The sequence below is a fragment of the Moschus berezovskii genome, chromosome 9 (genome assembly GCF_049115385.1).
Source record: "Moschus berezovskii isolate FMDL1 chromosome 9, NW_MosBer_1.0, whole genome shotgun sequence".
In the NCBI taxonomy this organism is placed as follows: domain Eukaryota; kingdom Metazoa; phylum Chordata; class Mammalia; order Artiodactyla; family Moschidae; genus Moschus; species Moschus berezovskii.
The window spans coordinates 67044010-67060936 of record NC_142468.1 but is presented as its reverse complement, the minus strand read 5'-3'; the positions used below and the strand labels follow the sequence as shown (position 1 = coordinate 67060936).

Sequence of the window (16927 nt, the reverse complement as noted above, 5' to 3'; positions counted from 1 at the left end):
TATACTTAAGCAAGGTCCAGATTCAGTGAATGTCCAAACCTCAAAATGTGAGTGAACAAGAGGAACAATGGTCTCTGCTGTTGAATAAGTCTCAAATGTTCCCTTGCCCAAGCTGCTTCACTCACAGATCACCACAGTTCTTACATACTGAAACATTAGAACAGTGTCATAAGTGCTTTTTCTCATCTGTCGTGTTTTCACACTACTTTCCATGGGCCAGTCACAAAGGAAGTGCTGTGGGCTGAGCTCAGAAGTGAGGTTATGCACAAGTAGCTGATGCTTCCAACTTGACCCTCACTTCAGATCTTTTCCCATCTTCTAAAGATTCCTAAGCTTCTAAGGCCTCCCAGACCAATCTGGTTTAATTGGTAATTCACTGAAGAACATAGGTAAAGACATGCAGTCTCGGTGCCATGACTGCTTAAATAGTAACTCTGTCAGCTCACTAACAAATCCCAGTTCTGCGGAGCAGACTGAGAAGACATCCCCACTTTCACTGCAGCAAGCTCCCTGTGGTGCTGTGTTACGTGCTGTATAGCATTACACCAAGGAATCCCCTCAGAGAAGACAGAACCAAAACTGCCCCCACAACATTAGGGCACTCTCTGTAACATTTGTAAGGCCTTTAACTTACCCTTCCTTTGTAGTTCAGTTGATAAATAATCTGCCTTCAGTACAGGAGACTTGGGTTCGATCCCTGGATCGGGAAGATCCCCTAGAGAAGGAAATGGCAACCCACTCCAGTATCCTTGCCTGGAAAATCTCATGGACACAGGAACCTGGTGGGCTTCAGTCCATGGAATCACAAAGAGTAGGGCACAACTGAGCAACTAACACTTACTTCAGTTCAGTTCAGTCACTCAGTTGTGTCCGACTCTCCGCGACCCCATGAATCACAGCACGCCAGGCCTCCCTGTCCATCACCAACTCCCGGAGTTCACTCAAACTCATGTCCACACAGTCGATGATGCCATCCAGCCATCTCATTCTCTGTCGTCCCCTTCTCCTCCCGCCCCCAACCTTTCCCAGCATCAGAGTCTTTTCCAGTGAGTTAACTCGTCACATGAGGTGGCCAAAGTATTGCAGTTTCAGCTTTAGCATCAGTCCTTCCAATGAACACCCAGGACTGATCTCCTTTAGAACGGACTGGTTGGATCTCCTTGCAGTTACTTACACTTAACTTAGCCAGTGAAGTGAAGTGAAGTGAAAGTGTTAGTCACTCAGTCGTGCCCAACTCTTTGTGACCCCATGGACTATAGCCCGCCAGACTCCTCTGTGTATGGGATTCTCCAGGCAAGAATACTGGAGTGGGTTGCCATTCCCTTCTCCAGGGGATTTCCCTGACCCAGGAATTGAACCCAGGTCTCCTGCATTGCAGGCAGATTCTTTACTGCCTGAGCTGCCAGGGGCAGGAGGAGCAGTGGCATAGTGAGGAAGACTACTTTCCATATGAAGTTATAGAGATTTTGGTCATTTCAAAGATGTAGAATCTTCTGATATAACTTTCTTGCCTGAATTCAAAACAGGGGCTAGAGTCATATCAACAGTTCTGTGTTCTCTGTCACCACCCCCTGTTCCCAACTTCTGGTTATGTAAGGATGCATTTTGGTAGCAACACACTTTGTTCATTTCTCCTAACTACACTGATGGGATGGTTAGCCTTTCCTCAAAACCTAGTGCTGCTGCTTATACCACTCATCTCCTTCTAGAGGAATTTCCCCCCACCCCACTTGGCATCTGTGAGACCTTTGAGTTCACAGCTCATGATACCCTCATAGTTCCTTGACTACTGACCCAAGTCTCCCAAACTTGGCATCCTTTTGTAGCCAAGTTTCAAAGTTTTTCATGGGAAAATATGGGATAGCATTAATTTATTTCCTAGAGAACCAACCACCATTTGCATGTGGTTTAATAGCCAGTACCCAGCCCGGACCCTGTATTCAGCATCAGCAGAAGCAGCTAGATCCAGGAAATGCAAGAAGTCCACAAGAGACCCTCCAGGAGTCAGTAGCCCTGATAACAGCAGTCAGGTTGCTTCTTTTCGCATTTTTCCTGTCACTTGCTCTTTTTCCTACTTGTCTCCAATGTGTTTGGCCCCAGAGAGCCTCAGCTATCCTGTGGTCAGGGCAGGAATTCCTTTCCATTCTTGGGGAGATTCAGTCTGCTGAGCACCTTAACAATCCACTGTCTAGATGACACATGCTGAGGCAGAGTACATTAAGTATATTAAGGGACTCAGAATACCAATATGGGCCAAAGTGCAGCTTCTCAATGCAGCTCCATACCAATGAAGTGAGTGGTGGACCCTCTCACAAGGCTTCTTAGAAGACTATCGGTGAGTCTTTTTGTACACACCTCTCTTTGGATCCTGAACATGAGGGACAGTGCCGTTCAGGTCAGGTGCTAGAACCAGAGCCCACCAGATCTGTATGCCTTCAAAGGAAAAGAAGCAGTAGTCCAGGAAGACCCATGGGAGCATAGCACAAGACAGCACGTGACTCAGAAGGGAAGTGAGGAGTCGGACAAGCAAGGGCAAGTGATCTGGGATGTCCGCAGCATGGCTTCCAAGACTAAGAACTTTGAGGACCTCGTGGAACAGACTCCATGTTCAGTTATTGGAATTAACAGGGCTGTGAAGGAAATCCACACACTCTGATCTCAGGCAAATGCATGCAAATGTATGTTTGGGGAGATCACCCTCAAATTCTGAGCTGAATTTCATTTTAATGTATTTTTAATGTCTTCCTTGTTACTTAGAATGAGATGACTAATAGGAACTTAAGGTTTTGTACCCTCTCTGTTTGTTAGGGACAGCAAAGATTCAGATAGTAATTTCTAAAGTTGTCTGAACCTTGTATCCTGCTCACTGCATAGTCAGGGAGCCACCACTAGTGGTTGTTTCTGGGACGAGATGGGTGTTTCATGGGAGATTTCAATTAGGATATGGTATGGGTGTAGTCTGGAGGTTTTTTATAAAGCTGCGTACATCCACTTGTTCAAAATGATAGCTTTTTATTTCAGGTTCAGAGAGACAGAGCCCCAAGTCTAGGAGGATCATATTCAGCTCACAGCTGCAGTTCTCAGATTTCACTGATGAGGCAAACCCAGCCCTCTTAGTGCCTGCCTACCCCACCCCATTAAAACTCTTAAAGCAATAACTTTGTTGTCAATGTCTGTTGTTAATTTTTGAAAATTTTCTTCCCAATTCCCTTCCCCCAACCTGCTCCTTTATAAGGAGACAGAACCAAGGTTCGTTCAGCCTTTTTCAGCTCACATTATCATAACACTCGGTGTCTCAACAGACATTTCTTTCTCACAGTTCTGGAGTCTGGGAAGCCCAAGATCAAGGTTCCACTCCTGGGTGCCACCTCCTTTCTGTACAGTTGACCCTTGAACATATAGGGCTTAGTGGTGCCGACATCCCCATGCAGTGGAAAATCCAAGTATAATTTCACAGTTGGCCCTTAGTATACATAATTTTGCATCTGCAGGTTCAACCAACCAGTGACCATGTGGTACTATAGTTTTGTTGTTGTTGGCCACCCCACTCAGCATGTGGGCTGTGGGGTCTTAGTTACCTGACCAGGGATTGAACCTGCACCCCCTGCAGGAGTAGCATGAAGTTTTAACCACTGGACTACCAGGGAAGTCCCTGTAGTATTTATTATTGAAAAAAAAAATTATTATTGAAAAAAATCCATGTATAAGCAGACTCACACAGTTCGAATCTCTGTTGCAGGGTCAAATGTATATTCACATGGTGGTGGTGGTTGTTGTTCAGTTGCTTAGTCATGTCCAGCTCTTTGTACCTCCCTGAACTGCAGCACGCCGAGCTTCCCTGTCCTTCTCTATCTCCCAGAGTTTGTTCAAACTCATATCCATTGAGTCAGTGATGCCATCCAACCATCTCATCCTCTGTCGCCTCCTTTTTCTCCTGCCCTCAATCTTTCCCAGAATCAGGATCTTTTCCAATGAGTCGGCTCTTCCCATTAGGTGGCCAAAGTATTGGCTCTTTAGCTTCAACATCAGTCCTTCCAATGAGTATTCAGGGATGATTTCCCTTAGGATTGACTGGTTTGATCTCCTTGCCGTCCAAGGGATTCTCACTTCAGCACCACAGTTAGAAAGCATCAATTCTTCAGTTCTCAGCCTTCTTTATGGTCCAACTCTCACATCTGTACATGACTACTAGAGAAGCCATAGCTTTGACTATACAGACCTTTGTCAGAAAAATGATGTCTCTGCTTTTTCATATGCTGTCTAGGTTTGTCAAAGCTTTTATTCCTAGGAGCAAGCATCTTTTAATTCCATGGCTGGTGGAGAGAGAGCTTATTCTCTGGTCTCTTCCTATAAAGGCAGTAATCCCATCACGACTTCACCCTCATGACCTCATCAAAACCTAGTCACCTCCCAAGGCTTCATCTCCAAATGCAATCACATTGAGGATTAATGTATCAGCATATGAATTGGAGGGCTGGATGAGGTGGGGATAGGTTGGGAGAAGGGAGAAGATGACACCATTCAGCCGTTAGCAAACATTAAGTTCCTGGGACACCATAATGTTACAAAGCGAACTGAAGTGTGCCTGTGTGTTGCTTCTAAGTCAAGACACCTAGGTCTTTAAGAAAAGCTGGTTGCAGGTTCAAATGCCTAAGTTTTCACATAGGATCTTATTTCTTATGATATAATAATCAGATATTTGACAAAGAAGCTTCCAGAAGAAAATCTTAAAGGCGTTATCAGTAAAGTGTTGACTGCTTTTTTAGAACTCCGTTTTCCCTACTATTATTGATTTTTTACTTTCAGTCAAAATTTGACCTGGATTGAGAAACAGAGAATATCTACTCTCGTGACATCAGAGAAGGGAAATTTATGTTGTCTTCTGAAAGTGAAAGTTAAGTCACTCAGTTGTGTCTGACTCTTTGTGAGACTCCCCGTGGACTGTAGCCAACCAGGCTCCTCCATCATGGAATTTTCCAGGCAAGGGTACTGGAGTGGGTTGTCTTCTGAGTATACCTAAAAAGCACTGCTAGTGGGGCTATTTGGAACCGACCTATGTCTCTGACCTACTTTATGTTGCTAATTTTCTCTCTTTTATGACATAAATGACCATTTGGCAAAATGTTTGCTTTGCAGTCTATTTGCAAATTTTCACCAGAGACGACACTTCTAGCAGCTTTTCCAAGAATGCAAGGAAATCTCTGAGCACCTCCATGAAATTACCCCTTGCCTCTTCATCTAAGCCTCATGAAAATGAGACTTGGCCCAACCAGCCACCTCCTCAGGTGACGAGGAACAACTGCCACTTGTTATCCAGGATTATTTCTGCAGAAATGGCCAGGAACAGGCAAAATAGTTTGGAATCTATCTAAGCAATCAGAAACACACCTGGACAGGCTAATTGTCCTTGGAGACAGGCTAATATCCAGTTTAACTTGCCAATGTTCTCCGTAGAAGATCAGTGCTTACAATGAACCCATTGGCTACAACTGAGGAAAGAGCAGTAAGTCCCCTACTGCTATTTTAATGAACTCTTAAACCATTCTCTGAATCCTGGGAGGTCTTGACCAATAGCTGGGAAAGGTCCTTGCTCACTCTTCTAGGCCTTTTACGTAGCTTTCCTTATAGTGTAGTAAAGAGACCTAGTGCCAGAGGAAAAGCAAGATCTACCCATCAAAGAGTAGTTGATGAGGTCATAATTTCCCTTGTTAATACCATTTAAATATGTGTTCTTGGGCTCTTCTGTTAACTCAGTCACAGTCTCTACTACTTCTGGGTGAAATTTTATTTTTTAAATTATAATTGTGATAAATCTGCTGCTTGAATATGCAAATAAGGCTGTTTTTACCAGTGATTTTTTTTATAATTTGTCTATTTTTTTTCTTATAACCAAAGAAATAAAAACTAGACTTATAGATTGCAAACTACTAGGTTTTATTTTTATTGAGTATGGGAGAAATAAGATAGGAAATGGGAATTTATACTCTCCAGGCTACAGAGGTGAGCCTCAGTGATAAACCAAGTAGAAAATTGTAGTACTAAAATGAACTTCCAAAATGTATTCCTTTCTCTGATAATTTATTTCACTTTCTCTGGTAGGAGAGATTTACATATCTTAAATGTTTCTAAGGGAGCAAAACCCATGCTGTCTCACCTTATTTAAAATGTTTAAAAGTTTTATGTTTCCTATTTTCCATAAATCCATCTTGCTGCAATTTTTATTGCTGTTATCTATGTATTAACACTAAATAATTCTGAGTTTAAGCAATCTAACTTCTGTAACAATGTATTTTTCATCATTTTAAATCATTAATAGAGATTCAGTAATTTATTTGGATATTATTTTAAAATAAATGTCCGAACAAGTCTCTAGAGAGCAGGAATATTTAGAATTCTCATTGTTTTGGATAGAAGGATATAACATTCATTTCCGGACTTTTTCATGGCCAAGTTTTGGTGGAAGAATTGGGCAATAACTGGCAGTTAAGAAGCCCAGGAAAGCGGTTTATAAACTGTCATTGACAGAGCCCTGAGGTTTCCGTGGAGGTGTCTCAGGACTCAATGCAGGGAGGGGAGGGGCCTCAAAGGTAGAGGCTTTGAGCTTCTTTCTGCAGTCTTCAACCCAAGTAGCTGTACTTATTGGACCTCTGAGAGTCCACTACTGTTAATTTTTTTAAACCAGTAAAAACAGATTTTAAGGTCTAAGGAAATGAAGCTATGTTGATAATAATAAGAGATAAGAATGAACCTGGATATTAACTTTGAAAAGGGTTACCTATTGGCAAAATTGGTTTGCTTAAGTTAAAATGAAAACAAAATGGGGCTTTGACACTGATTGTGTTTGCTTGCATAAGATCATATGGGAAAAGCAGGGTTATTGCTACTTTTTCTCTTATAATTAGGATTCTTTCCTAGGCTGTAGCCTCAAGAACAGAACATACCAGAAAAGTCTCTGGTTTAAAACATAAATTTTTAAAAGAAAGTTATTTTACTAAAAATTGGAGGATCTCTGAGTACTTAAACTGGATTCAATATTTGTTAACCACACATAGGCAGACAACCTGTGTGCCCTCTGCTTAGGATGTTCTTGCCCCATTTTTGTCTACCCAGAGTCCTGCTAATTCCTGAAGGCCCTGGTCAAGTCCTTCTTCCTCCAGAGAGATGCCCCAGACCCCTCTCCTTACAGTCATCAATATTCCCCTTCCTTGTCCTGGCACAGCACTGTCCTTGTCCTGTCTCAGCACTTATCATAAAATACTTTATAGTTACTACATACATGTTTCATCGCCTCTAAATTGCACTCTCCTTGAGAGTTTAGCTATCCTTTTCATAGCAGTCAGCACATTGCAATATCAGATTCCAAATAAATGTTAGCTGAATTAAATTTGAGAGAATAGTGGAAATATATGCCTAATTTGGGAAAGAATACATAATCTAATAGGATTTCAGTCTTACATTTGGACACATTTTAAAATCTTAGAATACTGATGGCACACTTCAAGTAAAGCAGATATACAAAAGAACACTAAACATATAAGCAGTATTACGTATGATTTGGGGGTGGAAAAAAGGGGGAGGTATTGGTCAAAGTGTACAAACTTCCAACTATAATATGATTAATAACTTCTGGAGATTTAATGTACAGCCTAGTGATTGTAGCTAATAGTACTCTATTGTATACTTGAAAGTTGCTAAGAGAGATCTTAAATGTTTTCACCACAAAAAGGAAATGGTAATTATGTGACGTGGTGCAGATGTTAGCTAATGCTATGGTGGTGACCTGGGCTTCCCTGGTGGCTCAGAGGTTAAAGCGTCTGCCTCCAATATGGGAGACCTAGGTTCGATCCCTGGGTTGGGAAGATCCCCTGGAGAAGGAAATGATAACCCACTCCAGTATTCTTGCCTGGAAAATCCCATGGACGGAGAAGCCTGGTAGGCTACAGTCCATGGGGTCGCAAAGAGTCGGACACGACTAAGCGACTTCACTTCACTTCATGGTGGTGATCAGCTTTGCAATTTATAAGTAACAAATCAAGGAGCTGAACAACAAACTTATACATGTCAATTGTTTCTCAATAAAGCTGGGGAAAATAATTACTGATAACTACTGCATCATAACCCTATTTTAGAATAAGAATGTCTGTGAAAGAACTCACAGCCTTTTTACCACTTATACCTGGTCACTCCTCAGTGTCCTATCACTGCTTAAGTGCCCTGACTATTTCCTATAGTCTGAAGAAGCAAGGTTCCAGCAACATCATTTGGGGGATTTTGTTTTGCTTTGTTTTTGGTTTTTGATGCTGATTTTATATTCTCCCTGCTTCCTATATCTTACTTGCACCACAGCATACCTGTTCTGTGTTACCTCATGCAGCCTACCCTTCTTAGCTTTTCATTTAACAGACATTATAGTAACAATACATGGGGCTTCCCAGGTGGTTCAGTGGTGAAGGATCTACCTGCCAATGCAGGAGATGAGAGTTTTATCCTTGGGTCAGGAAACTCCCCTGGAGGAAGGCATGGCAACCCATTCCAATATTCTTGCCTAGGAAACCCCATGGACAGAAGAGTCTGGTGGACTACAGTCCATGGGGTGGCAAATAGTTGGACACGACTGAACAGGCATGCACGCGCACAGCCCTAGAACACATAGGAGGTGTTTGTTTCTACTACAGGTAGAGCCAGGCAAGTACATTTATAGACTGGAGAGCCTTTTCCTTCATGATTGCCATTGTTCACCAATTAGCTTGCCCTGTAATAACATAAACCTAGTTTTCTAATTATTGTAATTTGTAGAACTGTCCTAGGTAAGCTGTTGAAACTAATCTCATGTATGTGTTCCCAGGTTCCACTCCTGGCTGAAGTTTGTGGCATAGAGGGAAATATTTTCAGACTTAAAATCAATGAAGAAATACCCTTGAAACCTAGGTATGAAGTTCCTGATGTCCTCACAAGCAAGCTAACCACTGTAAGGTAAGCCAAGAAACGTGCTATCTGGAATACACCCACAATATGTTCTTCTATCATACCTTGAGTAGCAGCTTTTGTGTCAGTCTCATATTTTGTGTTTCAAAGATACGACCATTTACAAAGTTAGTTTTCAGTTATTTGGGAATAAATTTATCCATTTTAACGTCATCCATTCTGTATTCTCTTCCTCTGCCATTTGATTCATCAGTACTTATTAATGAAGAGAAGCAGAGTTTCTGATCTCTTCTCTCCTCCCTACAAAGTAAAAAATTTGTCAACCAGACTCTGGGAGCAAGCAGGAGAGCTATTTAATTGACTCACTCAGATGAGCAGCAGGGCTCCAGGGATTGAAGGTACTAGCTGAACTCCCAGTGCTTACAGTCATTTATGCAGTTAGACTGACTCATTTTTAATTAACTGCAGTCTCAGAAGTCTAACTTGTAATTTGACTTAGAGTCAGAGATAAATTAATAATAAGTTTCTATGTGAAAAAAAAGTCTTTGGGGATTAAAGGATTTTTCATGTACCTGCAGAATCTGCCTCAGTTCTCAGCACATTTTCCTGTGATATTTTAACTTGGTTCTGTCTGTGGGTTTGTTATTTTCTTTGTATCATTACACTAAGGGAATATGACTTATGCCAGATGCTTTAATTTTCACTACATCATTATCATAGTTTTATGTGGATTATTTTTCCATGAAAATCTAGTAAATAGTAAATAAATTATAAGGGTAAATTAATCCCGCTATGGTAAACTATCATAAACTTAAAATATATCACTGAGCCACTATATGCACTATATGCCAAGAACTTAGGAGACACATGCGCACCCATGGCTGATTCATGCAGATGAACGGCAAAAACCACCACAATACTGTAAAATAATTATCTTCCAATTAAAATAAGTAAATCTGAAAAAAAGAGACTATTCTCAAGGCTTTGCAGTTTGGCAAATGAGAGTGTGTATGTGTGTGTTTCTTCTTGGTCACATTAGTTTTTACTCTCCTGGACAATTCATTTTACTAGTAGATCTTTAACATTTTTCCATCTGTGTTCATAAGTAAAATTGATCTGTAGTTTTCTTTTTCTGTGGTATCTTTGCCCAGGTTTTGGAGACAGGGTGATATTAGCTTTGTGTAGTAAATATGTTGTATTAGTTTTAGTTTTGCTTCTATTTCAACCTCTTTCTAGAGGGCTTTTGGCTACTGTAGTAACTAGAAAGCTAAAAACTGCATTTCTCCATTTCCTAGACTCACATGTAGCTAGTTTCTGGTGTATTTTAGGTTCCATCGAGTTATCTTGATTTCAGAACTGAGTTTCCCATTTTGCTGGTATGCATTGGCAGCGGTAGAATAACTCTAGAGCCACTAGTTAGGGCAGTGGTTTCCTGATCTTTGGATTGCATCTAAGATGGCATGATCCTGGAGTCCAGCCATTGCCACATTGACTTGTGTTTACTCAACTTCCTGCTTCCAGCTGAGAGAGAAGTTCTGTTGGTCTACAGTTATGTGGTATTGTCCTGTGGATTATTACTGCGCACTCAGCCAGGAACCAGCTACTTCAAAACTTCCATGATATTGTAAGCTCCTAATTCCCTTATATTAAGTCATTTCCTTTCTGCTTAAAATGGCCAGAATTGTTTCTGTTATCAACAGTTGAATCTTAATTGACATAGTTGTTGGTATCAGAAATGAATATAAGTAACAGATCCTCAAGGATTGAAACATGAGCTTAATTAGCTGATCTAGCTGGATCTGAAGGTAGTGAGGTTTTCTGAAGGTAGTGAGGTTTTTATTAGACAATGCGATATTAGTAGTGTTTGGAGCTGAACATTACCCTGCCCCCATATGTTGATATGTTGAAACCCTAAGTCTTTATACCTCAGAATGTGACTGTTCAGAGATAGGGCCTTTGAACAGGTAATTAAGTTACAGTAGGGTCATTAGGGTGGGCTCTGATCCAATGTGACTGATATTCTATAAGAGGAGACAATTAGGATACAGATAACACAGAAGGATGACCTTGTGAAGACACAGCAAGAGGATGGCCATCTGCAAGCCAAGAAGAAAGGCCTCAGAAGAAACCAAACCTGCTGACACTTTAATCTAGGACTTCCAGCCTCAAGAATTGTGAGAAAATAAATTTCTTGTGTTTAAGCCACCCAGTCTGCAGTAGCAGCTCTAGAAAACTAGTATAACTAGCAATAAACCACAGCATTCTCTGGCAGAGTCACTTAAATCATTACTTGTGGTCACCTGAAATCAAATGCCTATTGAAAGTGTGGCTCTGGCAGACCAAGTGGTGGGGCCACAGCATAGCCCAATTGTCATATGAAATTCAAAATGCTGAGGTGGCCTGGTGGTTACTGATTTCACTGAAGAACTGAAAGAAAACAGTAGTTTCAGGCTTTTAAATTCTTAGCTCAAGATATTGTCAGAAACCTAATAGGTTTCTATGACCATCTTACACATCTCTTATATCTATAGTGTCCTTGTAACTACAGAGTCCTTGTAGCTGAAAGTCAGATATAGGGTTAGATTCTATGGTTTGCTGAATTGAAGTGTAAGTTGAATTCAGAGCTTTATCAGGTCTATGAATTTAGGGCATCGACTGTGAAAAGATAGGACTCCTCAAAATTGAATAGCAACATCTGGGAAGATTTGGATAACTCTGAGTAATTCCACTGAGCCTCCCAGTTCAGCTAAAAACTCGCCCTCTCCTCTGTTGAGGCTGGCATTACCTCTCTGGGACACTCCATGTTGACCTCACCTGAAATATACTATGCCAGGGGATTCCAGTGCTCCCTGTGCTTCTTTCCTACCCCCTTTCACTGAATCTAGATCCACTGTCAGAGTCAGACCCCAACGTTCCCAGGGAGCCAATTACAGTCAAACCCAGGAGGTACCTAAAGAATTAGAAGATGTTATATTGGCAAAAACCTCTGAAATAGGCATGGTGGTGGTTTCTGAAGGACTCCTAGACTGGAAAGAAGCAGCATAATTTTAGGATCATGCTAAATTTACTGACATAAATTAGAGAATTCAGATTTGATATGCTATCTGGGACAGGTGAAAGAGGTTCTAATTATTTGCTTGATTGGCTAAGTATAATCTGTAGAGTCAGCTATGGACTCTGCTGAATGAAGCTGAGATACCAGAAATTCCTTGGCACGGTGTAGAAGAAATGATTCATAGACTTAGGGAAATAGAAATGTTGAAGTGGGTATGTCATATGCAGCCACTTCATCTAGTTCCTAACTCTGTTCTCCAAAGAACCCAAAAGAAACTACCTTCACTGAGAAATATATTGGTGAGGGAACATTTGGAAAACATTATAGTGAGTGAATGTCTTTTCTGAGCTAGAGACGATGGTGGAAATGATACCATTAAAACAGGCTCCCTGGTTTCAGTGGAGGTGATGAGACTCTAAGTAGCAAAGTCAAAGTAGCAGTATTTAGTTGTTGAAGACAAGGTGGACATGTTTCCTTAACATGCAGCAGGGCCTGTGTGGTACTCAGAATGGCTCAACCTTCAGGACAGTGAACCATATGTCAAAGAGTCCATTAGACTGAAATAGATGGGCTAAAGTCTTACTTGATAGACTATTCAAAAGAATTCTATTTAGATTTGATAAACAGTGAGACATAATCTCTCAATCATTTGAATTAGTTTCCAGAACCCAAGCATCTTACTTGAGGAGAAGGCCTAGAATCCATGGAGGAGGATTCTGCAAAGATATAATAAGATTTTAACCTGTCCCTTCTAATCCTCCCTAAAGAGGCCCGTGACCATTTACCAGGGTAACTATGCACTAGAAAAAGAAATATCTAGACCTAAGGTTTTAAGTACTGCCTCTGAGCTTACATAACTCCTGGGGGATCGAAAACATCCCAGAAGTCTACCTGTCAATTGGGGGCTGATGGAAGTCAGGTGATAAATAGATAAAAGTTTGACCTTTCCATCTCACTGTAGACTGAGTGGATAATAACCCAATCTGTGTTATTTCCTCAGTTTCTGTATGTATGGTTAGAATGAGAGAAGGAAAAGAAAAATGTTTAAAGTCTATGCACCAAACTGTTTTCCTAGACTGTCCAGACCAAGGTAATAGTAATGGTGATGATAGCCAACATTTACTGAGCACTCACTATGTGCCAGGCCCTGTGTGATCTCATTTACATGTGTGGTCTCATTGAATCCTCAAAAAGCTACGTTTGTTCTCGCTTTTATCATTTCCACTTTACAGATGAGGAAACCAAGAACTAGACAAGATTAACCTGTCCAAAGTTACACACCTAGTGCATGTTAGGGCTACGTTCAATCCAGGCTTTCTGACACCAAAGCTCACACTCTGAATTACAGCTTTCCACTGCCTTGTCATGCTATGTCACATGAATATTGATTTACTGATTTGAACTGAGACTTTCACTGAGCCACATAAACTTAGAACAATTTATTTTTCTCTCCCTGCCTTGTTTTCCAGGCTGACTTCTTGCCCAGGGGATACAGGCAGTCTGGTGTTGGCAAGTGGAAAAGGAGATCTGAAGTGTCACATCACGGCAAACCCATTCAAGGTCGACTTGGTATCTGAAGAAGAAGTTGTAATGAGCATAAACTCCCTGGGCCAATTGTACTTTGAGCAGCTGCAGATTTCTCCCAAGCAAAGGTATTTTTGCACATTACTTAATACACACAGAACTTAAAATCTGATTGTGACTATGTCTCCATAGAAAATTGGTTTGCTTTATTTGTTGGAATATTCTGAGAAATTTCATCTTTTTACCTGTACAGACTAATGCAGGCTTGATGACAAAAGTTATTCCCAGACATTTGCAAAGGTGATACCCTTAGCACATCCTGTATTTTTGACTGATGACATTCTCTACCCTACACTTTCTAAAAAAGGACGTTGTTAACTTGATAGATGTTAATGTGAACTAACAGAATTTCACTTTATCCCCCTTACAATAGCATGAGTTACCTTATACTTGAATAGTTGTCTAGGAATTTTCTGGAACCAAACACTTGATAAAAGCTGTTTGTGTGTGGGTCACATGAATTGGAATATAGTTGTAGAAGGGGATTTTTCATCCATCCGATATTGTTTTTATTTATTTTTTATTTTTTAATTTTTTTTATTGGAGGCTAATTATTTTACAATATTATATTGGTTGGTTTTGCCATACATTGACATGAATCTGCCCTGGGTGTACATGAGTTCCCCTTCCTGAACCCCCCTCCCACCTCCCTCCTCCCCTTATCCTCCCTCTGGGTCATCCCTGCACACCAGCCCTGAGCATCCTGTAACATGCATCGACCCTGAACTGGCGATTCGTTTCACATATGATAACATACATGTTTCAATGCCATTCTCCCAAATCATCCCACCCTCACCGTCTCCCACAGAGTCCCAAAGACTTCTATACATCTGTGTCTCTTTTGCTGTCTCGTATACAGGGTTCTCATTTGCATCTTTCTAAATTCCATATATATGCGTTAGTATACTGTATTGGTGTTTTTCTTTCTGGTTTACTTCACTCTGTATAATAGGCTCTAGTTTCATCCACATCATTAGAACTGATTCAAATTCTGTAGTTCTATTTTTATTCAGATAATGAACATCTTACATGAGCTTCAGAAAGCATTCACCATAGTGATTTTTTCTTGAGTCTCAGCTAGTTTCTGTTTTTAAAGTTTATTGCTAAAATTTTTATTTTATCACAGAAATGTGTTCATTATAGGCTAAACAGAAAATATTGAAAAGAAGAAAAAATTAAAATACCCATAATCCTGCCACCCCTACTGTTAGTACCTTTTGAATTTAATTCATTTTACTTTTTTTGACTGAAAATACTAACAGCATAACAAATCCCTGTGTGTCTGTTATTTATATTTTGTTGTTTATTTATATTAAAAGTGTTAGTTTTAAACCATTTTTCCTTTAAATAAACTCCTATTATTTTGTTTTAGGGGTGATTTCTAAGTTGGGCTTTTTAATAAAGCCCAGTAAAGCTCATTAAAGTCTGCCTCACCATTTGTCCTTTGAGCTACCTAGCTCTATGTTTGAAAGTAATCAATGTTTCCAGTTTTCTATGTATCCTTCTAGAGATAATTTATGCCTATACAGTAAAACTAATGTATTTTTTGTTGTATTCTTTCCTGATGCAAATGATACACATTATTCTGTACCTCCCTTTTTTTTCTTTAGCAATGTGGTAGTTTCTAACTTCTTTAAAGCTGCTACATCATTTCTATTATACGGCTACACTATGATTCATTTAGTACATCCCTACTCAGTTCAGTTCAGTAGCACTTCAGTTCAGTTCAGTAGCACTTCAGTTCAGTTCAGTTCAGTTCATTTCAGTCGCTCAGTCGTGACCGACTCTTTGCAACCCCATGAATCACAGCACGCCAGGCCTCCCTGTCCATTACCAACTCTCGGAGTTCACTCAAACTCACCTCCATCGAGTTGGTGATGCCATCCAGCCATCTCATTCTCTGTCGTCCCCTTCTCTTCCTGCCCCGAATCCCTCCCAGCATCAGAGTCTTTTCCAATGAGTCAACTCTTCGCATGAGGTGGCCAAAGTATTGGAGTTTCAGCTTTCAGTTCAGTTCAGTTCAGTCGCTCAGTCGTGTCTGACTCTTTGCGACCCCATGAATCACAGCACGCCAGGCCTCCCTGTCTATCACCAACTCCCGGAGTTCGCTCAAACTCATGTCCGTCGAGTCGATGATGCCATCCAGCCATCTCATTCTCTGTCATCCCCATCTCCTCCCACCCCCAATCCTTCCTAGCATCAGACTCTTTTCCAGTGAGTCAACTCATTGCATGAGGTGGCCAAAGTATTGGAGTTTCAGCTTTAGCATCAGTCCTTCCAATGAACACCCAGGATTGATCTCCTTTAGAATGGACTCTCCTTGCAGTCCAAGGGACTCTCAAGAGTCTTCTCCAGCACCACAGTTCAAAAGCATCAATTCTTTGGCGATCAGCTTTCTTCACAGTCCAACTCTCACAACTGTAAAGTCATTTCTGACCTTGTTTTACAACTACTTCATGAATAAACTTGTATGTGTGTCATTTTGCATACATGCAAATATATCCATAGACCAGAGTCATAGAAGTATAATTTCTGATCAAATGGTTTGTACGTCTGTTATTTTGATAGATGTTTCCAAATTGCCTTCCATAGAGGTTGTGTACCAATTTATATTTCTATCATTTTTATTTATATTTATGTTAGGAAAATTAGATTATCCACCTAGGGGAAAAAATATAAGTCATGTCTTAACCTCAAACCATTTAGCAAAAATGAATTCCAGGACTTTCCTGGTGGTACAGTGAATAAGAGTCCACCTACCAATGCCGGGGACACAGGTTTGATCCCTGGTCCAGGAAGATTCCACATGCCGTGCAGCAACAAAGCCCATACACCACAACTACTGAAGCCATGCTCTAGAACCCGTGAGCCGCAACTACTAAGCCGGTGAGCCATACCAACAGAAACCTACGCCCCTAGAGCCTGTGCTCCACAAGAAGGGAAGCCCCCAGTGAGAAGCTCATACATCACAACAAAGAGCGGCCTGGCTTGCTGCAGCCTGGGAAGGCCCATACACAGCAGCGAAGGCCAATCGCAGCCAAAAAGTAAAAACAAATAATTTAAACAAGTAATTCCAGGTAAATAAAAATTAAACACACAAAAAATAAAAATAAGAGAAAGTATAGAATATGTTTAATTGTATTAGTGTGATAGAAACTGAAGAGCTGTAAGGAAAAAGATGGATTTGATTACTTAGAAATGTTAAACTTTATTATAGCCACAAAAACAAAATACAAACAACAACAACAAAACTTGAACAAAATGAAAAGGCAAGAATCTGTAATTTCCAGTTTGGCATGTGAGGAGCTCAGAAGTTGCCACAAACAAGAATGAAAAATCAAAAAATAAAATTACTCAAAATAT

General features: G+C 40.6%; 1 protein-coding gene across 10 annotated transcripts in view; it reads left to right on the top strand.

Moving 5' to 3' along the window:
- Positions 1-16927, top strand: part of GANC (glucosidase alpha, neutral C) — a 78171-nt gene that overhangs the window by 4959 nt on the left and 56285 nt on the right. For 8 of the 10 annotated variants that reach the window (XM_055435867.2, XM_055435864.2, XM_055435865.2 and 5 more), the window contains exons 5-6: positions 8846-8973; positions 13450-13632. In XM_055435867.2, coding sequence (XP_055291842.2) covers positions 8846-8973; positions 13450-13632 — 311 coding nt within the window. Of the gene's footprint in view, positions 1-5136; positions 5504-8845; positions 8974-13449; positions 13633-16927 lie in introns of those variants that run through there. The other 2 variants (XM_055435870.2, XM_088839761.1) reach the window with 2 other exon arrangements.